The following is a 26268-nucleotide window of genomic DNA, read 5'->3' on the forward strand; positions in this document are numbered from 1 at the left end:
TAGCTACACAAACTGAAAAACCCTGCAGAAGTAGGTTGTTGAGTTGGGATTGCAGTTTCTTCCCTTCTCTATTATGTCCACAGATATTACTAGACCAGTGTGGAAGCAGGGACTGGTTGGGTTTAGACTGATGTTACCACGGTGACAACATGCATGTTCGGTGTCATTATACCTGGGGGTTGTGACGGTTGTCGTGGAGGTCGTCGGGGTAGGGTCTGTCCGGGCTCCAGTTACCCGTCTTTTGGAACATTTCCTGGGCTTTGGCCGTCACCCATGACTGGCTCTCAGTCATGCCACCCTCAGGAGGTCTGGCACCCACACACACACACACACACACACACAAACATAAATATGAATATTATTGGAATGCTAGGGATACTGTAATTTTTCAGTAATCCTTAATGCAACAACACCGAATTTGCAGAAGACCAAGGAATTAATTTAGAGTGGGATCAATATGTCGGCTACTATTGACCTGTTTACTGATTTATAGAGTCCGTCTAAACAGGAGCTGTACTTCAAGCTTAATTTTAATCTTAGCATGGTAACATGATTACAGATACTATAATTATCATATTGTTGCTTATTTATTAATCCTTTATTTATCCAGGTAAAAAATCTCATTGAGATTAAAAATCTCATTTCCAAGAGAGACCTGGCAACAAGACCTTATACTCATGTCTTGATAAACAGCGCTTGTACTTTTTCTGTATCTGATCTGATTTATGTTTACACTACATTTAAAATCCAAGGTTTGGAAATGAAAATGAAAACAAAATTACATTTTAATCTACACTTGAGGAAAAACTAATATCATAATTAACTGAAAAATAACTATGTTACAGAGATCACAGTGTATATTTGTCAGAGGTTTGTTTTAAGGATTAGGGTTTCTTTACCTCAAACTTCTCAATCACAGTAAAACATCAGTATATTATTTTGTTTGATGTGATGATATGATTTAAAAAAAGAGAAGCATGAGATTCAGCTGAGGTGCTGTGGATGAGCTGGTGCGAGCTAGTGGCACCATCTTTCTCTGCAAAGACTTTAATAAGTCTTTAATAAGAGAATAATGATAAAGTTATCAGAATTCCAGCAAACTTTGAAGCATCCTAACTGTGGCATGTTTTATAATCAATATCTTTCAAAGTTTAAATAAGGAGACCAAACTAAATAAGAGTTTTGATAACCTTCAAGAAGTCACATGATGCCTTATATTCTAAATATGGCTCCTAAAATATTATAGTGAAAAATGTACAAAAACTGTAATAAGGCATAAAAGGTCTGGTCAAAAAAAAAAAAGAAGAAGCACATTTTGCTTGTTTTTACTTTCAAACCTTTCCTTTCAGCTCACTATAGCTCACAATCAGTGTTAAAGGCATTAGCTGGAATGGAACTGGCACAAAAGGGGGGAAAATAAAAAACAAACAAACAGATTTTTTGAATTGATCTACAGTGTGGATGCGACTGTATGCTTAATGTATTTGTACTGGACGTTTCTGTCTGAAGCGCCTCATTGCAGTGTGTATGGGCTTCCCCCGTTTTCTACTCACATGCTGTTGATGTTGTCTAGCTGCGTGCTGGAGAGGCCGTTCTGGCCCTGGCCTCCCTGGCCGTCCGTGCCGCCTCCCTCAGAGGGCGGCTCCATGCGCTGAAACATTAATGGCGTTCGGTTCTGTGTGAGATACACGACATGGCCTGCAGGCTTGCATCAGGCACACTCAGGGGGGCAGACACAGGACACAAACACAGGATGCACTCGCAGCATGCACCCACACGGGGGCGCCATCAGCAAGCACATGGCTGTGGGTATCCAAGGTAAAGTTTCCCCAAAGACTACTTGATCTGGAGTCTGCTTGCTACCCAGAAAGTGTTAAAGGGACACTGTTAACTCTGATATGTTGGGTAGAGATTCAGGGTAGCAAAACTGATCTCAGATCTGTGTCAGAGGGGAGCTTTTACCTTGAGGTAAGATTGCTCTTAAATCTCAGGTCTTGGACCAGGTTCTCATACTCACAAAGTATATCTATATAGAGACATTTTACTCAAAAATCATATACTGATCTGCCAAGTTGTTTTGAGTAACATGCCATTTCAAGAGAAGTAGTAATCTGATCCTAAACCAGCAGTATTAAAAAGCAACTTCTGCTTCCATCAGACAGGTCAAAGGTCAAGCCGTTTTACTCTCAGGAGATCCTGTTTCAACAGAGTCCTCTCTGGAGTGGCTTAGCGTTGATGGTTCATGACTGCGAGAGCCCATGTCATGTCCCTCCATGGTCTGGAAGCTAAAGGCTGGAGGATAAATGACTGAAGAGCTGCTCAGAAACAAATTCAAACCTCTTCAGACACATCAGGCTGATCTGTTGGACAGGAAGTCCGGCTACAATGTGCACCATTAATAATGGCCAGCTTTGGTTAGCTGCTTAAAAATGCTGACATTATCTAAGCTCGCCACAGGACACACGTCATACTGATTGTGTCAGACACAGAGACAACCGATATGACTTCTGTTTGTTCTCACGAATGAAGTCACAAAGATATCACTTTAAAAAAAAGCCATAAGTTTTTTGATCCTGTCCAACTGTCTTTTCCAGTGTCAAGGAGAAAAACTGTTTAAGTTTGTCTCTGAACAGTTTTGTTCTAGCACCAGAGCCACTGATGGATCCTGACAAAACTCATGGTAGAAATGTTTAGATGGATAGGATAATGACAAACAGAGAAACACTGAACACCTCTGGCTCCAACTGAGTATGTTTCTGCAGTTGTGTGTGTATGAATGAATGCTTCCATGACAGAATGATTACACAGGGAGACACTGGTCTCAGGAATCTTCCCTCAACGTCCCCGCAGACAGAGAAGGGAGCAGGCAGATTCAAAGAAACACAGGCTGAAGAGAATGGGTCTCGGTTAGAGAAACGTGGTGGCAATCAACCTGGATTGACCAAATAGGGAGAGCTTGACAGGTCAAAGTCTCTAGCTTCCTGGAAGGATAAATAGAAGACAGAAGGACACAGATGGCATGGAGGATGGGCACAAGGGACATCAGACAACATCCATGCCAAGGAAACAAAGTAGCCAACAAAGACAAAACAACAAAATACTGACAGACAACGATAACAAACAATGACTAAGACATTTCACACTTGACATGTGCACAGCAGGAATGAATGGAGGCAAAGAGGTAAACAGATGAGTTGTTAAAGAAAGGAGCCACCCTTAGCTTCTTTTATTAGTCATTTTAGGTCTAAAATAAATATTTGTCAATTTTACTTATTTTCTCTTTCTGATTTGGGGTCTGAGCAACAACAGGAAGCCGTCACGACCCGAACGCCTCACTGAGGACCCATCAGGAAGCATTCTGCCTCAACTGCCTCCTTTCAATGTGGAGGAGCAGCACCTGTACTCTGCCTGTGTGTGCAACCTCATTCTTCAGGGTCACTAACCACAGCTTGTGGCCATAAGTGAGGGTGGGAACATAGATCGACAGGTACAGCATCTAGATGAGGTCAAAGATATCACTGACGTTAAGTAACCTTAACCATTAACCATGTGTTTTGAAGAAAAAACCCCTCAAGACTTTGGAGAACATTTTGCAAAAGCCCAAAGATCACACATTTTCATTGTACAGTGCTGCTAGACCTTAGAGCAGAGGTAGGGAACTCCAGGCCTCGAGAGCGGGTGTCCTGCAGGTTTTACATCTCAGTCTGGGTCAAAACACCTGAATCAAATGATTAGTTCATTACCAGCCTCTGGAGAACTTCAAGACATGTTGAGGAGATAATTTAGCCATTTAAATCAGCTGTGTTGGATCAAGGACACGTCTAAAACCTGCAGAACACCAGCTCTAGAGGCCTGGAGTTCTATACCTCTGCCTTAGAGGGTTAACCAAAAGTGGGCTTGTTGGCTCAGAAACTAAGGAAAGCAGCTTTCACTAGGGAGCACTTAAATCTGAAAAGCCACATCCAGGCAGTTCTGTTCACTAATTACTGTTTGCTGAAGAAATCAGCGTTCTATGTAAATGTGAAAATGTTCCATCATGCTGGATGTGAAAAATTAACTTCTGGCACGTGTGTTTCTTTTTCACTTGTGTGCCTTTATTGTGTGTGCATTGGCCACACATTGCACATTACAGAGGGTGGATAGTGTTACTTTAACGGCAGGATCCCAGTGGCAATGCTATGGGTAATGCCGCAGGGGGATGATAGGATGACTGAAAAGTGAAACCAAATGCCCAACCCTACTGGGTATCCAAACCTGATGCTACAGAAAAAAAAAAGACTTCTCTAAATATACACGTGAAGATTGTGGGTGGATTCTTCCTTCAAAGCAGCACGGTAATATGAAAACAAAGACTGCAGCAGAAAAGAGGAAAGCAGTGGCGAGATAAAGTAGAGATGACGAGATGGTTAAAGTCATCGTGCACTGCTGATGTTGAGAGAGCTGGTGTCGAACTGTCCGTTCAGTCCGATGGGATAGCCTGCATTCAGGACACACGCTGTTTTTGACATGATGTAGTGTTGGTAAGAGAAAGGAACAACATACTCTCCATTCACCAATGCACTCCTTCATTCGACAAAATGGAAATCTGGAGACAAGACATGCATCTGAGTCAGTAAGAATGAGCCTGACACCATTTCATGGGCAAATCTAGGAGCGATTGCACAAGTGGAGAGATGTTTCCACACAAGCGAGTGCATCTTAAAGGCATTCATTGACACAAGGGGACGAGCACTGACAAGGAACAAAGGTAAGGCCATGTGGTATCATCATCATCATCATCATCATCATCATCACTGTTCAGAAGATTACAAGCAACAAAATCCTTAGTTTAACCTTTGGTTATGCTTTATCCTCCTTACCATGCTCAAATTATCCATGATACAAAACAAACAAAACAAGTGAAAGTGTGGGGGAGGGTCAAGTTGCTAACTGTCTGGAAAAGATTATATAAAATAACCCTTTTAGCAAGCTTTGTAAAATAATAGGCTTCTTGATCTCTTGGTTAGCCAAGAAAGCAAGAAGGTACTAGAAAAAGTATGCAGATTTTTAGAAGCATGCTAAAGAGACGGTACAGTGCAAGAGGGAGGTAACCTGTGCTCAGAAGTGTAGCTGGGAGTCAGCACAGGATTTAAATGTATAAGACATGTTTCTTATTCTTTTAAATCCATATCTGGCAGAAGAACGGCAAACAAGAGACGACCAGGAGGAGGAACACAAAAAGAAAAAAGTCTTTCGGTATTTGGAATATTTCTCTGGCTTGGAGTCTACCTGTTCCTCTCGCAGGGCCTGCAGCTTTTTCGTCTTGCTCTGCCGGTAGTACTCCATGATCATCATGGCAGCGTAGATTTTGCCCACCGTCAAGTCTGTGGCTGCTGAGAAAATGACAAGTTACCCTGCAAGATTAGACCCGAGTGTGATGGGACCCTGAGCCATGGGGGAGGGATGGGAGTGGGGGACAAGACACAAACACTGACAGAGAAATACACAACATGCATAATCCACCAGCAGCTGGACATCCTAGCTTAGCATTAAAAAATAAATAAAACTGTAACGTCAACAAAATACTCAGCATTTGCTTTTTCTGAGCTGAGGAGCTCCTAGCTTTAGCTGACAGAGGTACACGCCGAGAATATTTGATCAGAGGTTACTGATACTTCTGAGCAAAGAAAAACTTTAGTTTCAGCAGTTTTGGTATGTGGATAAATAAATCAAATATATAAATTAAATACATTAAAAGTTTACCAACCATTTAAGCAACTGGAAAGCTTTGGGTTTTGCTAGGAAGCATAAACACTTGACTCTGGACCAATAAAAGAAGGTAATGTGGTCTGATGAGCCCAGATTTACCCTGTTCTAGACTGATGGGCACGTCCCCGTATCATCGAGCGATGACGTTTTTCTCAAGAAGGCAGCAGCAGGGACAATTTCATGGTTTGAGCCAAGAGTTGTATCATGACCGCTTTCATACATTTCAGAATGTCAGTGGGACAGTTTGAGCTCTTGTTGGGAGAATAGGGACCAAATCTATTTAAACTGCTTCAGTCTGCACACAGTTACTGCTGCCACTGCAAGCCGATTTGCAACCCACCTCCACCCCAGCTTCTACATTTCATTCCATTATGACTTAATCAATGTCATGTTGACCCTATCTAATGTTTGTTATCAATGATGTCTGCTCTCGATTTTACTGGCGTTCTTCCCACCTTAGGATTTCCACATATGCGTTTTACAGGGTGGGAGGATCCCAGAACAAAGCCATCCCGGCAAATATGAAAACAAATGAATTCTTGGGAGAAATTTATGAGCAAGCACACAGTCTGAAAGTTCACATAGCAAATACCTTTAAATGTTAAAGGAGCATTTCTGGCAGTTCTTAAATTATATCTTGCTCATGAACACTGTAGCTTGTCATGTTTTAAAAAAAATTATATTGCACTTTCTAAGGGCAAATAAGAACCTGTATTACTTCATCAAAATACTTAACATTCAACAAACGAATAAATTTTTTTGTTTTTTTGAAGAATATCAGTAACCACTGTGCAAACATTCCCGAATGAAGCCTTAACTGAAACAAGGTTAAGCTCACTTGCTGGTGTACTACAGGCATATACGATATCACAACACAGTACAGTAACAAAGCTGGTAGTCTTTTCACAGGCAGATGCTGTTCTTATATCTTTTCAAAGGACATGCTCTTATTATTTCGCTATCATCTTATCATACAAGGAAAAGAAATTCCTTATAGATTAATATGAAGGCTTAGGACTAGGCAGCCACCTCATTAAGAAACGTGGACACCACAGCCAAGTGATCCCTGAGAAAAAAAGGAGCTCAATTTTTTTCCAAAAACTCCGGATACATATCCCCAGAGTTTGGGTGAAACACATAAATATTTAAAATCAGAAAAATATTGAGCTTTGTTTCGACTGTCTATGAACAATGTGAATTACTAGATTACACCGCATACTTGTGGCGCCCTTTTCAAAGTGGCGTGGCTAAAAGTCTTCGAGCATTAAAACTGATATTAATGTGTGATAAGATATGACCACACATATCTTATATCTCAATCAATTCCATGCAAGTACTAAGAAGTAAACATGCACTATATACATTTTCATAAACTTATTTTTAACCAATCAGGCTTTACATTCATTACATTTGTATAAAGGTTTAATCCTAAAGTCTTCCTGTAGTGAAAAGACTTCTATAGAGGATCTTCTATAGTAGGCACCTCCTGATAACAGGAATGACTGAATGGGTGGATAGTTTCATGGTGTGGGTTTGTGTCCTGCTGTTTCTACTCTTATGTGATGTGTCTGTGTGCCCATGTGAATCTAAGTATGGTATGCTGTATCTGTACATGTTATCTGAAGGGTAATCCCATTTAAAATCAATGAAAGCTGAATAAAGTTCCCACCTTTTTTATGTACAATCACTTAAGTATAGTTAGTGAAGGCATATCAAATTTTACTTTACTATAAACACTTTTTCAACTACATGAGGGTGAGTCAAAACGTTGGTCCCTTAGTTTGCTGAATTTGAGCCCTTGTGTCTTTATGAGATAACCTCTGCGTATTCAACTTACAACAAAAGCCATCTTCAGGACTAAATTTATCTGATCAATGTGATATGCCCAGACTATATTATGGAACATGTGAGCACTAATGATGCTCTTCCATTTCAGAGCCATAAGCTATATTAGCAGATTACAGTGACACAGGAGTTACAGCTAGAAGCTGAGCCTGATACCAAAACACAAGGACGAAGTACAAGTAATCAGTTTTTCACATTGTTGTGGAGGAATTTTGGCCCACTGTTGCTTTTGTTCACTGAAGTCTGCAGGCATTCATTTAACTCTCCACAGCATTTTAATCAGGTTGCAGTCTGGACTTCATTGCAGCACCTTGATCTTTTTCTTTTTCTATTGTAGATTTGTTTCTGTGCTTGGAATCACTGACCTGCTGTATGTTGGGCCAAGCTTTAGCTGTGGGAGACACAGCCTCACATTTGAATGAGTTCATGGTGGACTGAATGAGTGCAAGGTGCCCAGGTCCCATTGCTGTAAAAAAAATCCCAAATCATCACTCCACCACCGTGCTTGACAGCTAGTATGAGGTGTTGTTGATGACGACATACTAATTTTTTGGAGCTAGTCATTATAGTCCAACACTTTTACTTTGGTTGTCCTGTAGAAAATGTACACAGAATCCTACAAGGAGGTAAAAAGGAGACCTTTTGTATTAACATTTTAACCAAGTTTATCCAAAATGCCCAATTTTGAAGTTTTCCCCAGTGAATGATCAGAAAACAAGTAAAACTTCCCAGTTACCAAATGATTTAGTGCCACAAATTATTCTCTCCTGGACCTGGAGTTAAAATTATTCAAATTGATTAAGTGCTAAATTTTGACCCAACCTCATGTACAGTGAAGGCTTTGAAGTAACTTTGAAAACTTCTAAAGTGTAAAGTTAACTGGATTTGGATTCATTAAATAACTGACCTTGAACACAAATGACACGGTGTGACAAAGAGGCATCATCCATCTAAATTTACCGCCCAATTGATGATATTAGTCTGGCTTTATGCATGTACTATTTTGCTCTGGCCCAAAGTATTGGAGCAACATTTGCAAAGAATTTACATTTGTAAATCTATGCATGTGCGTAAGTACTGTTAATGTGTGTGTTTTTTGTTGTTGTTCCCCGATCAGGAGATGCAAAGCAGTGAATGACACTGGCTGGTAGAAGCTTTCCTCTTGGTGAGTTGGTGATCGGACACACACACACACCACTTTGTGCTGTTTTCCAACAACTTACCCTTGTGAGGGGTAACCAGCAAGTCCAGTGTCTTCTGCGATAGGTTGGGCCAGATAGCCATCATCTCCTTTCTAAGCTCTGCATCCATCTGGTGCTTATCTGCACCACCTGGGTAGCATGTACCAAAAGCGTCCATGCACACACATTGAAAATTTGTAGACACATGGAGACGTCCGACCACATGTGAAGAGCCCCCAGACACAAAAAGAGCAAGGTACCGACCAAAAGAGAGGCACAATGGCATGAAATCCAAAAAGAAATATATTTATCCATTCAGGCATCCAAACATTCACCCAAAAACAAAAAAGTAATTTGTTAGCAATTTGTCATATTTGCTACAATAATCTAAAACATACTTCTCAAGAGAAAGAGACAGAAACTGTGAAGAAAGAGACTCAAAGTGTCACAGTACTTCATACCATACCCTTAGCAATCTTTATGTCCAGTGCTGTCCTTATCAGAGCCATGAGCGTGGAGTTAAAATGCACCGTGCTGTCATCAGCAACCGGTAGATCCATGCGCAGCAGCCTCTGTGGAAAGCCAGTCAGGGATGAGAGGATGAGAAAGGGATGTGTCCCTGCTGAACTGTGGTGTGCCTGAACCTCCAGGAAGGGGAGGGGATGAGGGGTTGGGGGCAGGGTTGAGAGAGCTCCATAGACTACAGCCAATTCCAGCTGGACCGGATTTGCCCAGGTTTTAGTCAATATTCCCTGAGAGAGATTAGAATTAAGGCACAGATGCCTGGGTGTAGAGTCAGTGAATCCTCTGATAAAGGTGTGCCATATAGAGTGACTCTTGAGAATTCGTGGGTTAAGTCTGTTGCACAGCTTTGCTAATTTTTTGCATTGGCAAGTGCAAGAGCATTTACGTGATGACAGAATGTTGAATAGTCGAGTTCCAGTGTCTCCTGTTTCTTTTTTTTCCAGTGATACTCTACGAAACAGCACAGCTATATCCAATGAGGGCCATCTGCTGCTAAGCAACTGTGAGAGCTGAGAACCACAAGGAAGAACAATCGGAGCCGAAATGGCCTCCGACCCAACCTGTGCCCATGTTCCCTAAATGTGTGAATGCATGGGTGCATTTACACATCTCTGTTGTTACACACATATAGATAGATATAACAGTACACATACACAGACCCGACCCCCCCACCCCCCACCCTACCCCAACAATCATCCCTTCCCTCTACACTTACACACAATTATTTGCACAGACTCCAATTAAGAGTGCTTAATTGGAGTCCTTTAGAGACAAAATAAGTTGACTGAAGAACAATAACAGTATCACTGGTGTAATTCTGCTATTTTTCAGGAGACTGCTGTGGTTTTGTTTAACTGAGGCAACTGCTATAGAGCTCCCCCTACCTCTAAAGAGGTTCCCTGTCTTTACATGTCTATACCAGGTAAAACCAATGGAGAAACCTGCAGATAGAACTGAACAAGCTAGGCCAGCTGGGGTCGCTTGCCGTTCCTATCTTGACCAGTTAACATCCATCAGATTTACCTACGAACATGAGCGTTGGGCACTCACGATGGCAAGCACGGTAGTACGATGGCGGTGGAGTTGTGTACGTGCTCTTGTGTTCCTGAGTGTGTGCAAGTGTCGGGCATGCCCAAAGCCAAGTGTGCAGCAGGCAGAGGGCATCGGCCAACATCCACAGCGCTCGACAGGCAACAGGCAGGCAGGCTCGATGTCGCCCATAGCCATGCGACAAAGAGGATTTCATGCAACACCCCATCAAAAAATCCAACAAACCCGGACACAGCATGCAACATGCATTTACTTCACTCCCACTATCTAACCCCAAACTCTTCCCACCCAGCCCACTACTCCCCATTACTTCCCTTAAAACCCACTTTTACAATACAAGCAGCCGTGCATCCGCGCAAAGAGAGTATCCTCAATCCAATCGGATTGATCCTACTGATTGACAGGTAATTTCACACTTTTTGGATTCTTCTTTTGTTTTCTCCTTCTACTTTTTACATTCATGGCTGCCCTAAAGTCAAATTGGACAGCGAGGTGTTACTTCGTATCAAGTCAAGATCTCTCTCAATGCCAGACGGGTGCAGTGTTTTAAGGGGGTGTAAGAGTTAGAGAGGATTAGAGTTGTGGCATTCCCTGAAAGAAGAAAAAAATCATATAGAAGTTTAAAAAACAGATGATTGAAGTTCTGTTTTTTCTGTTTATTTTATTTATTTTTTTGGTTTTGGACCAACCAGACTTTGTGGTAATAGAGCTGTAGGGTAAGGGGACCGGGGCGTATCAAAGGGGACACATGGCAGGGATAACAGTTAGTCGGGCTAAACTAGTCAACTCTAAGCTTGGTCATGAGATGTAGTTACAGATAAAAAGGTAAAGGTGAGAATGAGCAGGGAGAGGAGGGTTGTGAAAACACTGAAAGAGTAAAAGAGGAATCAAGAGAACGTGAGTCAGTGTGATTTAAACTGAGAGGAGAACTGAGAGTGTGTGTGTAGATAGAAAAGAGAAAAGAGAGGCTGAAAATTACAGAACACGACAAAAGATAAAGACGAAGACTAAAAACAACACTGACAGAGGTCAGTTCAAAAGAGACAATCTGTCGTAGCAATACACATTTAACAGCTTTTTCTTTTTTTACTTTGAGTAAAGGGCTTTGTGTCCACTAAAGTGAAGATCAAGAACTTTGCCTAAATATTAAGGGCAATGTAAACCTTCCCCTCTTTATTCATTAACTGTTTCTCATATCACAAGGTTCTTTAATTGACTTCTTTTTGTCGGATTTGTGTAAATGAATACTGGAAGGTTCTGATGGCTGAAGTATGTGATGGGTGCTAGTGCCAAGACAGTTTGACATACTGGAGAGGAAACCAAGAGAAAGAACAGGAAGGAGAGGTAAAGTGGAGACAGAGTGGGCTTGACAGAGGGATGTAATGAAGGAGTGAAGATGGCTCCTAATTGGTGACAGACAAGTGGATGTAGAAGTAGAAAGACAGAAGAATGTGAGGGAAAGGATGGCTGGCAGGCAGAAGGTCAGTGGAGAGAAGAGGAAAACAGAGGAAAAGGAAGAATGAGAGAGGCAAATGGATAGTACAAAGATTACTGACATCCAGATTCAACAGAAATGAGTAACGCTGGAGATTTTCTAATAATTGTTAAAATTACTGCTTTTCACTCACCACATATAATAAATGGGAGGCTACTGTACACACAGATATTTGGAGATAAGTGGATCGACTGCACGTACAGATAATTGACTTTAGGAGTCATATCAGGTGTAGCTCATTACAGGAGCAGGCAGATCTAATTTGGTGCTGGCTAAACAGAGTTGGCCAATTCATTAAGTATTTGCGTGAATTAGTGACTGTTGTTTCTTGGGAAATAATTTTAAGGGACTTTTTTTTTTGCTGTGAATTCTTCAAATAATTAACATATTTGTAATAACTTTGCAAAAATTTAAAGTAAAGTAAAATTTTGAGGTAATAAAAGACATTTAAACCATTTTGGAATAAAGTTGTAACATTACAAAAGCTGGAAATAGTGAAGTACGGTCAGTACTTTCTGGATACACTGTAGCTATCGATTCCCAACTTTCTGAGCTACTATTTCTGAGCTCCTGCTTCAGGTAAGCAGCATGTTTCTAATTTCTTTTTTCAACCAACACCATCGCATGTGAGAGATTAGATCCTTTCACGCCAACCCTACAAAGAAGACCGTGACCATAAATATTACTATTTTTTAAAGAGTATAACATTTCAATAACTATAGTGTGGTTCACCAAAAAGGGAACACAGTCATTATTAATAATTTTCCAGTAGTGTATTTTACAACCTACTCACTTGTGAGTAGCTTTGTTTCGTCTCCCTTCTTCTCAGTCCTCGCGACAAATAAATTGAATAAAACTGAATAAAAAATTGACATGAATTTTCTGTGAAAAGTGAACCACAAAACCCTTTAAGCTGCTGCTGAATTTCTAGGTGTAAGTAACATATTTCCTGATTTTAATTAAAAAAAAAAGCTTAATTAGATGTCATTTAAAAAAATAAATAATCAGAGAAATCACTTCCCTCCTGGTTGAAGCACAAAAAGCACCAAACCATCTTGTCAACAGTGTTTTAGTGAATCTGGATGGCAATAAGAAGAAGGACAGGTTGAGAAGGACTCAGCTGAGGTGTAAAGAGAGAGTAGACAATAAGACGAAGAGACAGTGAATGCTGAAATGCTCAATCCAAATCTCTACACTGGTGGTCTGAGGAACAAAGAAGCCAGAGATGCTTGAATGTCAAAAAATCATCTTGAAAAATGAGGAAAAAAACTACAAGGGCCAGAACATGGTTGTATAAGCATTGTATATGTGTATGGTAATGTGTGTGTGCGTGTATATAATACACAGAATAATAGAGCCATCCACAGGAATAAGAGGCACAGAGGTTTGAAGACAGAAACCACTGCCGGTCCTTCTGTACCCGCATCGTAAGCAAATATTGCACTGCGTGAACAAAACCCTTAATAAAATTATCTCAATTTAAGTGTTGCTTGTATATGTTTCCTGAAATAAATCAATGGCGTGTGGAAATTATGTATTTTTCACAAATTTTCAAGCATGATTTCACTGCACTAAAAATTTCTATAAGCATTTTATAGGACATAATTTTAAAATGCAAACCTGCAATAAATAATGAATAAATGTAGATTAAGTAGATGTATATATTTTAAAACAATTTTTTTTCTTAAGTTTGAATATTTCAGAACAAAATAGGCTATAAATAAATGAAAACTGAAAGTAGTCATTAATATTTAGTGGACTTACTTACACCAATCTAAAAACACATGGACGTCTGAAAGTTTTCTTACTTTCTAAGTTACACCTGTGCTTTAACTGTGTTTTGCTTGCGTCCGTGCAGGTTGCAGAAGGACTGGCAAAGCCTCCTCCGTTCCCTTACTCCTGTGGCTTGACGGGAGGAAATCAAAGAAAGAGGACTGACTACCAATCCACTATCACTGCACTTCACGACAAAAGCCCATCCCTCCATCCCCGCGGTCGGAGAGAAAGAAGAGAGGACAGCGCTCACCACCACCACAACCACCACTAACAGACAATGAGGAGAACACCGCTGGGAGGAGGGAGGGAAGAAGGGAGGGAGGTGGAGGAGAGTGGGTAAGAAGGAGGAGGAGGAAAAAGGGACAGGGAGGCTTGAGCAAATGAAAGAGAAGAGGTTCTCTTCCCCAGCGATGGGGAGGCTGAAGAACGGAGACTTTATGGATGGGGAAAAGGAGGAAGAAATGAATGATGGGAGAGGGGAGGGAGAGGAGGAGGTGAGGGTGGTGGCTGAGGGGGGTGGAGGGGTAAGGTGGGGGGCGAGTCTACCTTATAGGCGACCCGGGCGGGACACCTCTTCCCGAGGCCTAGCGGCGGACACATGTGTCTTAGCATCTGATACATGTCTGTGTAACTGATCCGGCCGCTGGAGTGGCCACGAACACACATACACACACGCACACACAAACACACACACGTGCACCATATATGCACATGCATCCAACACCCCATACGCCAACACACCCACACCAGACAAAACAAAGACGGACGACGTAAAAACGTAAGAAAGAAAAACAATGGGGGGAGGGAGGAAGAGGAGGATTAAGAGGGAAGGACGGAGACAGACAGACAGAGGTGTGTTCGGGGGAGACATGAGGAGAAATAAAAAGAAACCGACAAAGGAAAGGAAGAGGGGGGGAAACAAATACACAGAGGTTATTGTTTTGATCACTGTGGATATGTGGTTGCTGTGGTGAGAGAAAAAGAGAAGGAAAGAGAACGAGAGAGAAAGAGGGGGTGTGTTACGTGGCTTCTAGTTTGATATATTGTAACGTTAGTGGAGAGAAGAGGAGGGAAGGGAGGAAGGCAGGGAGAAAGGTTAGGGAAGGGGAGGGTTGGAGGAGGTGTTATTTAGTTTAGTTACTTGCTATTAAGATACCGTTCTATGCGAGTCGAAAAGGGGATTTGAGTGGGTATTTTTTTTCGTTAAAAGTCGGTGCCCTCTTTCGCCGCTCGGATAGAACTGGCAGCGGGGCTTCTAGCAGGCAAAGAAAGCACCGCTGCAGAGATCGGAGTGAGTCACAGTGACAAGTCAATGCAGTCCATTATTGAGGCTTAGTCTCCACCAGGAACCTCCACTCACAGCTGTGCCTTTAGATGTTCAGGGGAGCCCTCCCTCAAGATGGGAAAGGTCACGACACATTTACAACAAGGGTAGCAGCTGAGTAGAAGGTATTCAAAAAGTTTTGGTTGTTTGAGAACCATTAGTTGTTTATAATACAATAAAATGCAACTGAATTAGCCTGTCCAGATAGCTTGTACCTATTAGTTTAGGTTGAATGAAGTGGAATATCTACTGAAGGGTACAAAGCACCTCAAAAAGAACCATTCAGTTTCAAAGTACTTCAATTTCGCAGCTGTTCAGCAGTAATAATCAAAAGACGTACTGTTAGAAAGAGTGGATTAGAGAGTTTTGCGTAATTGCTAGAGGCTGCCATGCCTCCAGACATGCTCGCAAAAGTATAGGATGAGTTTGATTATCATATGGATGTATGTTATGCATCCGGAGGGAGACACATCGAGCACTTGTGAACATCGTAAGTAAAGCTTTTTATTCAGCCATGTATTTAAAACTTTACTACAAAGTTCTATGTCTATTACTTAAACAAATATAGCCTTTTGAAATTGGGTGGTTCTTCCGATACACCCTGTATACAACAGGTCTCATACTACAGACATATTAGACGTCTCACAACTCAAATATAACTAAGTCAATAGAGGACAAGAACAACTTAACAAATGGAAAGGTGTAACATTGTGAACACACATATCTGCAGCCCGATGCAGATTGTTTGGGTTTTTTAACTGTTAAATACTACAATGTGAATTAAAAATAAATTGTAAGTTCACTTCAACTGGCTACTTAGCAGTAGCTTCAAAAAGCAAATGTAAACGGTATGACTAACAAATCTTCCCACGAACCTCTGCCGACACAAGCAGTTACTAAGAGGTACCTGGTGGACACAAGACAATTTTTAATGTCAAGAGTCCTCGCCCCAAACCACACACACACCCTGCCCCTTTCTTTTTTGTCCCCCACACACCAGAGCCACAAACAGAGCAAGTTTGGCCATCTCATCACAGTACTTCAGATAACAGTTACCCAACTCCTGCAGATTGATTTTACATGAAAATTATACTTAAAGAACTATAGGAGGTCGTTTGATAGCTGATTTGTTGTCTTATGAAACTAGTTAATAGTAGCTAGTCCTTTTAGCTTTAGGAAAAGTATTGCAAAAGTATGTTTAACTTCGATATTACTGTGCTAAAAGTACAGGGTGCATTTTATATAAAGGTAATGTAACAGGCTAAATACTGGTTTTGGTGTGTCTAATTTTTAAAGCCACTACGTGTACTGGTTTGAAAGTCCATACAAGTTAAGAAGGGTTTAGAAAAGAAGCTACTCAAAAAAAAAAACCCTTTCAATCATTATATTTATCATTTACCATTATATCTGAAACAACCTTTTGTGCTACAAGGACAACCCAATAAGGAAGTGAAGAAAAACTGCAATTCCTCAACTGGACACTTGAGGCTGACTCCAGTCCATTATTGAGAAAATCCATCTTAGTTTATACTTCGACTTTGAATAAATGTAGAGCCTACCATACACACTATACAAGTAGACAATGCTGTTAGCATTTATCCCCGTGCTCTGCAATTTTACCACCAACACCAGGTGGCAGTGAAGTTTCCTCTCTTCCATTCTCAATCACCAAATTAATTTCCAGTTACTAAAAAATTAGTAACTGGAAATCCATATAAACAAATGCTGATCAGAATGGGCCATTCACAGCCTTGTGACCTGAGCTGATGTGACATGCTGCTACATTTCTAGAGATACCGACCAAGTTATGATAAACTAGTTGGAGTTGCTGAAGGGAAATGTTTGTAGATTTGTTGGCACACTTTTAACCTTCATCATTGGTGATGACCATAACGCTAAGGCTAGACAATCAAAAATATATCAAAAAGACTCTGTTTTGCCTTTCTTCAAAGTATGGGTTTAGGGTTAGATTTGCTATACACGATGACTTTGACCTCAGAGGGTTAATGCAACTACCTGATAAATAATATGCCTCTCTATATGACTAATTGTACATAAAACTTTCTAAGCGGTCCTGGCTCCAGTTTTGCTTTGTGGAATTACTGTTAATGGGCAGGTATTTGTGTATGTAATATAGCCATATAATGTTTGGTCACACCTTGTTAACACTAGGTTATAATGTAGCAATGATTTCAAAAAGCCAAGATGGCCATATTTCTATAATTGAGGCGTAATAACAAGACTTGGTGGTTTTATCCATCTTTTATATACAGATTTTGGCTGAATTATGGCGTTTTTTCCTAGTGACATAAAACACAATGTTTTAGTGTTTCTGTGATCTATTTTAAAGAAATATATTCAATTTTTGTGTGAGTAATCTATCAGTATAAATGCACAAAAGACTACACATAGTGGCTTTAAAATGTAATATTACAAACAGGTTAAGACAGCTGTTCCCAAACATGTGCCATGGAAGTTAAAGATGTAGCAGCTTTTCATTTCAGCTAGCAACAAGAGCTCGTACTTGCTAGTTTAACTAGTGTCTGTCACCTGAATGAGCTGCTTCAGTGAGTACAATCAAAGTCTGCACACGTTTGACTTCCTGTGGCACATGGCTGGAAAACACTGGCTGTTAAGCTCAGACCAAACTCTCTTTGTATGGCTCTGTAATAACCCCTGCCTCCCGCACCCGAACCCCAACTCAAACAAGAACAATGCACATCGCTCAACCATTTTCTGCCCAGGCAAAATTAGACAGCAAGCAGAAATAAAACACAATGGCTGACTGGAGTCTAAAGTCTAATGTTTACACAATCCTGAATTCAAAGTAAACATGTCAGTGTAATTTTCCCCAGCTTTCAGTCAGAAGACAATAGCAAGTGCAGTGCACCACCTCATGCTTCACACACTGGTATCAGTGTGTGTGTGTGAGTGTGTACAAGAGAGTGAGTGTGTGTGTGCATTTCTGCATTGTCCCAAACATTCTCATTGTCATGTCAGAATGCATATACAACAGAACCCCCCCCACCAAAAAAATGGTTAAATGGTGAAATGAGCTTAAAGCAAACCCCAAAAAAAAACTCAAACCAATGGAAATCAAAAAGTTGAAGTAAGAACAAATTGGTTTTAAGAGTGATAGAGAGCAACATTCATTCCAGTCTCTTAAAGGCGAGCAGGTTGCGTTTAAGTTTGTGCTTTAGGGGTTTGGTCCAAACCTTGCAGGCCACCCTATGTGGGCACTTCTTGCCAAGGCCCAGAGGAGGGGAGATAACTCGCAATAAACTGTACATATCCTTATAATGTATGCGCCCGCTGCAAGAAAAATACAAGGAGGGGAGGTTAGGTGAGGGAACACACAAAATACAGAGAGAGAGAGAGAAAAGAAATACAAAGGGAGCAGAAAGAAGAAAAAGAAAAAAAAAGCAGAAAGATTCAGAAAATCATCTTTAGCATGCACGCTCAAAATTCACAGGGGAGAAGGGAGGGTCACATTCATCTCAACTTTGGAAGAGAAGGCATTTAAAGTTATGAGAGAGAGAGAGGAAAAAGAGAAATAGATGCTTGGAAACTGCTCAAGCAGGCCAGCCTTAACTGTCCCACTCTGAACTATCATCACACGTTGTAGATCCCATTTGATCTGCACGCTTCTCGGATAAGACATCGGCACGACAGCAGTCTTTACCCATTTCAGGGCAGGAGAGAAAGTCAGGGGTTAAGATGTTATTTTGCATTCAGCAAAAGACTATTTATACATTTGTGTAGATCAGGGGTGTCAAACATAAGGCCCGGGGGCCAGAATTGGCCTGGCAAACACACCAATCTGACCCACTGGACAACTTTGGAAAATGTGAAGGAGGCATAAATTTTGGACTTTAAATTTTGGAGTCATGCTGAAAGATTGCTTTCATTTACAACAGCACCATGTTTTTTTTATCATGTGGAAAAACTGAGAAATATTGTTGTGTTTGCATACTAAACAAATGTCTGTCCTCCTCCAGAAAATCGTATGTATGCAAACACGCGCTGCAACTTCTTATCTGGTGCGCGTCTTTTATTTTGACAGAGAATGCTCAGCTGCGGACCACTTATGTGCACCCCTGTTTATATGGACGTTACCCTGGAAGCATTATAATGGTAACAGTACAATGGTATTCAAAAAGTTGACAGTATTATTTTGTAAGACTTTAATATAATACAGTACTATAAGGGTTTTTTTTACACTAAGAAGCCATTTTTGGAGGTTAGTGTAGGTACACGGTAAAATAATAGTATATCGCTGTAAAATCAGAGAACTTTCCAACAGTGTGCAGTGTGTGTTTTAGTTGTATTTTTGTGTGGATTTGAGTCCACCTGTGTGTCACTCACCAGGCGGCAGGGTCGTACTCGGCCCATATCCTTACATACTCATCCAGGTGATGAGGCCCCAGGATGGAAGAGTCTCTAGTCAGGTACTCAAAATTGTCCATGATGACAGCCACAAACAGATTCAGCATCTGGAACAAGTATGTCGCAAACACAGTGATGCAAAAAATTTCTTCAAACAATAACATACCCTCACTGGCCACTTTATTAGGTACATGTTAGCCCTGGGCTGGACCCATGTTTTGCCTTCAGATCTGGCACAGATTCAACAAGGTGCTGGAAATATTCTTCAGAGATTTTGGTCCATATTGACACGACAGCATCACACGGGTGCTGCAGATCTATCAGCTGCACATTCATTAAACAAATCTCTATTTCTAGCGTATGCTTGAGGAATGCAGAGGCCATTTATGTACTGATTTCATTTCAAGAAACCAGTTTGAGATGATCTGAGCATGTTATACTGCTGGAAGCAGCAAAGTGGCTGGTGATACGAGGCTGGATGGATCCATGCTTTTATGTTCCATTTTATTGTTACAGCAGAAATCAACAGTCCAGGCAACATTTTATTCACTTCTGTTGAGCCTGTTATAGCCTCAGTTTCCTGTTTCCTGTTGACAGGAGTGCTACTTGTTGTGGCCTTCTGCTTCAAAGATTTGAAGTATTGTACACTCACAGATATTCATACACACCATGGTTGTAATGACTGGTTATTTGAGTTACTCTTGCCTTCCAATCAGATCGAAGCTGACTGGTGATTCTCCTCTGATGTCTGACATCAGCAAGGCATTTGTACCCAGGGAACTGCAACGCACTGAATATTTATTATATATATTAGAGATATTAAAGATGGCTGTATGGGGAAATCACGGTAGATCAGAGGTTTCTGAAATACCCCGTCCAGCCAATCTGGCAAAAACAAAGTGTCTGACACATTAAGCAGATTTTCTTGACCACGTCTGAATGCCTAAATGCATTCAATCTCTGTGATTTGATTAGTTGATTAGATATTTGCTTTATCAAACAGTTGAATAGGTGTACCTAACAAAGTGGCGGGTGAGTGGAATGGACTGAAATGCTTACATAGTGGCCTTCTTGCCCTACTTAAAGCACTTTCTAGTACAAATTTCACCTAATCAAACACATTCATACAATGCTTTTATCTATACCTAAGCACTTTGAACTAACATTCACACTCTGGTGGATGCATAGGAGTTTTTCGGGTTTCAGTATTTAGCCCAAGAATGCTTTGACGCATCGACTGAAGCAGCCACCGACCTTGTGATTGGCGACCTGCTCTATCACCCATATTTTGATCAACTGCGTAAAAATGTATCCAGTGGGTTTTCTCACCAGAAAAGAGCACAAGAAGATAAAGGAGACAAAGTATGTGTAAGCGAAGGTGCTGCCACATTCTTTTTTATCATTCCCTGATTCAGGATCACACTCCTTCCTATCCAGGCAAGCCAACATGATCTCTTGCCACGCTTCACCCGTAGCACTCCTATGAGAGACATTAAAAAAAGAGGGCATTGTACACGACTTGATATGAACACAGAAGATTATTAATATAGAAGATATGATAACATATACAATAGCACATCAGTGCTACTGTCCTGCTTCTAAGGAGAAAAAGACTGAGCGTCAACAGGAGAAGAAGAGAGGAAGTAAAGTCTTACCTGAACAGCAGCATTAGGGCCATGAAGAAGGTTCTGAAGTTATTGTGCTCATTGATTCCATCATCCTCAGTTAGTTTTAAGTTCCCAAACAACTACACACAAACAGCAGTCAAACAAGGAAAAATCAAGAAGTTTAGGCAACGTCGTTACAACAGGAACTGCCTTGTTGCAGCGTTTTCAGCACATTAACACATCAACAATAGATATTCTGCAGCACTCGACTTTTAATTGTCAATTTGCACATCATTTTCGTCGTTTAAGTTTTATTCCTACTAAATATTTCCATTTTTAAAAACATTTTCTTTATTCATATGTATTGCATTATGACTAAACCGTTAAAAGGAAACAAATAAGCAAACAAATAATACACAAGGTTTAATTTGGATGATCCCCCCTTCGTTATCATCTGTTGCATCTGTGGACAGACTCCAGGGATAAGATAAGATAACCTTTATTAGTCCCAAATTTGTTTTGTCACAGCAGGAAGTGGACAGTGCAAAAGTTATATAGCAAAAATTAGAATACAATAAGAATAAAATACTGTACACAACTGTACAGAATAGAATACAAAAAAAAAAATACTATATACAGTAGAATGAATAAATAGAATAAAATATACAATAGGATAAAAATAGAATACAAATGCTTAATACAACTGAGTAAAAATACAACTTTGTCAGAAAAAGAGTATTGCACTTAGTGTTATTGCACATGTGTGGATGTGTGTGTTTGGTCAGTTGGAGTCTTTGTTGGGGAGTCTGACAGCAATGGGGAGGAAAGACCTGCGAAATCTCTCCGTCCCACACCGTGGGTGCTGCAGCCTGACACTGAAGGAGCTGCTCAGTGCTGTCAGAGTCTCCTCCATGGGGTGGGAGATGTTGTCCAACAGGGATGACAGCTTAGCTACCATTGTCCTGTCACTCACCACCTCCACTGGGTCCAGAGGGCATCCTAGAACAGAGCTGGCTCTCCAGATCAGCCTGTTCAGTCTCTTCCTGTCCCCGGCAGAGATGTTGCCAGCCCAGCAGACCACACCGTAAAAGATGGCTGACGCCACCACAGAGTCATAGAAGGTCTTCAGCAGTGGGCCCTCCACGCCAAACGACCTGAGTCTCCGCAGCAGGTACAGCCTGCTCTTCCCTTTCCTGTAGAGGGCGTCTGAGTTATGACTCCAGTCCAGTTTGTTGTTCAGATGAACACCAAGGTACCTGTAGCTGTCCACAGTCTCAATGTCCATACCCTGGATGTTCAGTGGTTGCAGTGGAGGATGCTTGTGTCTGCGGAAGTCTACCACCAGCTCCTTGGTTTTACTGGTGTTGACCTGGAGGTAGTTCAGCTGGCACCAGTCCACAAAGTCTTGGGTCAGTCCTCTGTACTCCTTGTCGTCTGCATCAGTGATGAGGCCGACTATTGCAGAGTCAACAGAGAACTTCTGCAGGAAGCACTGGGTGGAGTTGTGGGAGAAGTCTGCAGTGTAGATGGTGAAGAGGAACGGAGCCAGAACCGTTCCCCGTGGGGCCCCCGTACTGCAGAGGTTCTCACATACTGTGGTCGGTCAGTGAGGTAGTCCAAAATCCAGGTAGTGAGGTGATGGTCCCCTCCTGAGTTCTCCAGCTTGTCCTTCAAGACCGAGGGAAAATAGTGTTGAAGGCACTGGAGAAATCAAAGAGCATGACTCTCACAGTGCTTCCAGCGGTCTCCAGGTGAGCGAGGGAACGATGTAGGAAGTGAATGACGGCATCATCCGCTCCAATGCCAGGCTGGTAGGCAAACTGAAGTGGGTCCAGTGATGAGCTCACCAGGTGCCGAAGCTGAGCCAGGACCAGCCGCTCCTGCTTCATTTGGATTGGATCTCTTCAAGTTAGAGGTAAGACAATATGGATGCTTGTTCAACATGCATGGGGCTGTGCACTGTTAATTCATCCTACAGGGTCAGAATGTCAGTGCAGATTTCTACTGTCCAGAGACATGTGAGGGAGAAGATTAGCCATAAAAGAACTGAACCGCACTGGTATACAGCACTTTAAAAAGGCAGGAGATTTTTGATTTCCCCCCTTGCAACTTTATCCTCTTTCTCAAAAGCAAATTTAAGTTGAGATGTGACGATTTCGACCCAAAAAAGTAGATGCAAAAGTGACACTCCCACAGTGGCATCCAGAAATAGCAGCACCGCTGGAAGCAGACAACCTTACAGCAAACATTTTGATCACACCTTGCATTTTTAATATTGTACTGCAGTATTTATTTGCCAGCTTATTTTGCAGATTTTACGTCTATATACAAAACCTATAATGAAACCCTTGTGATGACTTTTTGAAGCTTAAAGCAGCTCATTACCTCACCCTGCCTTTGATTTGAGATTAGTATGTATACTTTGCAGTGCAATTTATACTATGATGTTTAAAAAACTTAAAGGAACACGTGGTCATCACAGTTAAACACAAAGTCAAACATCAGCTATATGAATCTGTCTAGTTAGTTATGATGCAACAATATTTTTGGCAGTTCCATCCATTCATTTTATTCCACTCCGCTGAGTTGCGGACAGCCTGATATCCCCCAAGTTTAACTGACTTGTGTCACACTGTGATGATGGAGTGTTCCCTTAGCGGTTCTGAGTATATGTATATGACATGTTTTATGAGACGCACTGTGACTGCACAAGAAGATCTTTAATTTAACCTCTTTTTATCTTACTTGCACTTCTATGATGTGTAATGTAAGTAAACCTTTGGATACAGGATAGACACTTCTATCCTTTGTGAACAAATTCTGTGTTGTTCACACTGTTGCTGAAGCATTTAACTGTCCCAACCCATCAAATGTAAAAATCTCAGGACTCTGTAAGCAGTACTCACCTGCATGCCAATGATGGCATAGATGAAGAACAGCATGGCAATAAGGAGGCACACGTATGGCAAAGCCTAGCATGGCAGATAGGAAACACTTTTTAATCCCATTAAGTGTATTGTGACATGTGCATACCTTTTGATTGTGTCATTTATTGACTGAATACCTTGAAGGACTGGACGAAGGTCCACAGCAAGATGCGAATGGTCTCTCCCTGTCTCAGCAGCTTTATAAGGCGAGCTGCTCTGAAGAGCCTCAGGAAGCTCAAACTGAAGGCATTATTCTAGAGCACAAAGGGAGAACACAGTGAGTTTCACCGAGTATGCCGCACCTGCACAGCATTCCTCTAACAAACAGAAAAAACAAAATCAACACTTGAAGAAAGAGAGGACAAAGAAAAAGAGAGAAGGGAAGTCAAAACCAACTAAATGAATGCAACTGCAAACATAACGGTCTCAGTAAAAAGGCTGAAGGGGAAAAAAGACAGAAAGGAAAAAGGAGGAAGGAAAAAAAAGAAGAAGAAGAGTTGTACGAGTTTAAAGGTCATCATCCAATCTGATACAACAAAACAGTTTTTTTAAGAGAAAAAAAATGCACTGATCTCTGGGGAGGGTGGGGGCAAGCAGGCCACATCAGATGGAGCATAGTGCAATGTGCCTGTCAACCACACACACACACACACACACACACACACACACACACACACACACACACACACACACACACACACACACACACACACACACACATAATGACAAACCCTAACAGAGCATGGCTTGAGTTTGCTCCCATCTAGAGGAAGCTAGGTTGCTCTCTGTTGTCTCTAGAGGAGAACAGCCAATCAGTATTTGACAAACCTTAATTTAGAGTGACATTACGATATAGATGCCTGTATGTCCTAAAGATTTTGGTATTTTTTGTTCCCTTTTGAAAAGAACTGATAAGTTAAATGTAAAATATGTGATTCTTACTGCTGGGATCTTTGCCAATGCCCTTGGGAATTTGTACTGAGCCTATTTCTGCTTTTTTGGCATGTCACACAGAGAAAATATTTCACACACAATAGCCAAACTCTGGTGAGGCTCTGGCATTTTGTCGTTCAAAGGCAAGGCAAAAAGAGGAGGATGAGGAAGAAGTGGTATAGAGGAAGGCGTGGGAGAAGGACCAGAGAGCAGCCTCAGTTCAGGCAGCATACTTTAGGAGAAAAGGAGCTGGCCGACATGCAGTCCAGAGAGTGCCACTGGTGCAGATTGTACTTTTAACTGTATTTGAAGATTTAATACTCTGATACATTTGTGTGTGATACATTCTTGTGAGGAACACAGACATCTCAAACTACAGAATTCAAATATAAAAAAGTTTGGCTTTGCCTTGTAAGCAATATTTTTTTTAAACTGTCCACCTCGTGTTCTTAATCAGTAACCCTGGCAAGAAATTTACCAAACTACTGGAACTTTTATGGATGAATCTATAGACTATATAAAAGATAACATCTGGTAATCTTGGCCCAGGTGTAATGACACGGTGGCCATGTGCTATGAGCTTGTTGCCTGTAAAATGGTTACTAGACTGATGGTCAGCTGCTGTTTTTGGAGCAACTTTGGTGCATCAAGATGTTAACAGAACGGCAATAGGATGGAGTCACTGTGCAATCATTTTTCACTATTTATTGGGGTCAAGTTAGCAAATACATGTAATCTATTTGTAATAATACAGAAATAATGTGTCTAGTGTGGTTTAGTGGGGTAATTCGTTTTTTTACAGGGCAGGATAGGTCTGAATAATGTTTTTTAGTGAATGAAATAATCATTTAAAAGCTGCATTTTATATTTTTGTATAATATTAAAATTAGTTTGATGATCTGAAACATTTAAGTGGGACCAATATGCAAAAAATAAGAAATCAAGAAGGAGGCAAATATGTTTTTACAGCACTGTATGTAGATATTAACAGATTTGTGATTTTCATGGTGTATTATTAAAAATAGTCTGCATGAATTTGCTAACGTGACCTCATTTAATCGTAAAATGATAGTTGACTGAGTCCATCTTGACTCACCTAACTTGCTTCGAAGACGGCAACTGACTGTGATTAGTGGTCGCAGACCTGGTCCAGATCTGGGGGAAGATCCCCCAGGACATTTTGTTATCAGGAGCAAGCCCCACCATTGTCAGGCATGGATACAAGCATGTGGGGGCCAAACAAACTACTGAGTACTATTTCGAGCTGCTGCAATAAAATTTTGGCAAAATTGACTAAAATAGACTAGCGTGCCTCATTATTTATTTTTATAGTGTCTTTTAATTCAACCCTCTTTAGCCTGATAATTTTCATTTCCATATATTAATGTGGTATCCTTCCCCCCCCAAACACATTAGTCCTTATAAGTGTAGATATCCAGCATGCCCCCCCACCCCACCTAGATCTGATGTG

At 41.1% G+C, this 26268-nt stretch overlaps 1 protein-coding gene across 7 annotated transcripts in view; it reads right to left on the reverse strand.

Annotated features, from left to right (window-relative positions):
- The window catches only part of cacna1ab (calcium channel, voltage-dependent, P/Q type, alpha 1A subunit, b), a 156674-nt gene that overhangs the window by 17003 nt on the left and 113403 nt on the right, over nt 1-26268 (reverse strand). For 3 of the 7 annotated variants that reach the window (XM_080880852.1, XM_080880851.1, XM_080880846.1), the window contains exons 33-43: nt 24002-24118; nt 23844-23909; nt 20986-21077; nt 20660-20810; nt 19310-19437; nt 18160-18256; nt 9241-9346; nt 8817-8924; nt 5269-5372; nt 1554-1675; nt 173-308 (exon numbers count right to left, since the gene is read on the reverse strand). In XM_080880852.1, the coding sequence (XP_080736978.1) occupies nt 173-308; nt 1554-1675; nt 5269-5372; nt 8817-8924; nt 9241-9346; nt 18160-18256; nt 19310-19437; nt 20660-20810; nt 20986-21077; nt 23844-23909; nt 24002-24118 (1227 nt within the window). Of the gene's footprint in view, nt 1-172; nt 309-1553; nt 1676-5268; nt 5373-8816; nt 8925-9240; nt 9347-14166; nt 14264-18159; nt 18257-19309; nt 19438-20659; nt 20811-20985; nt 21078-23843; nt 23910-24001; nt 24119-26268 lie in introns of all 7 variants that reach the window. The other 4 variants (XM_080880847.1, XM_080880850.1, XM_080880848.1 and 1 more) reach the window with 4 other exon arrangements.

This window comes from Rhamphochromis sp. 'chilingali' (genome assembly GCF_963969265.1).
Source record: "Rhamphochromis sp. 'chilingali' genome assembly, chromosome: 4".
In the NCBI taxonomy this organism is placed as follows: domain Eukaryota; kingdom Metazoa; phylum Chordata; class Actinopteri; order Cichliformes; family Cichlidae; genus Rhamphochromis; species Rhamphochromis sp. 'chilingali'.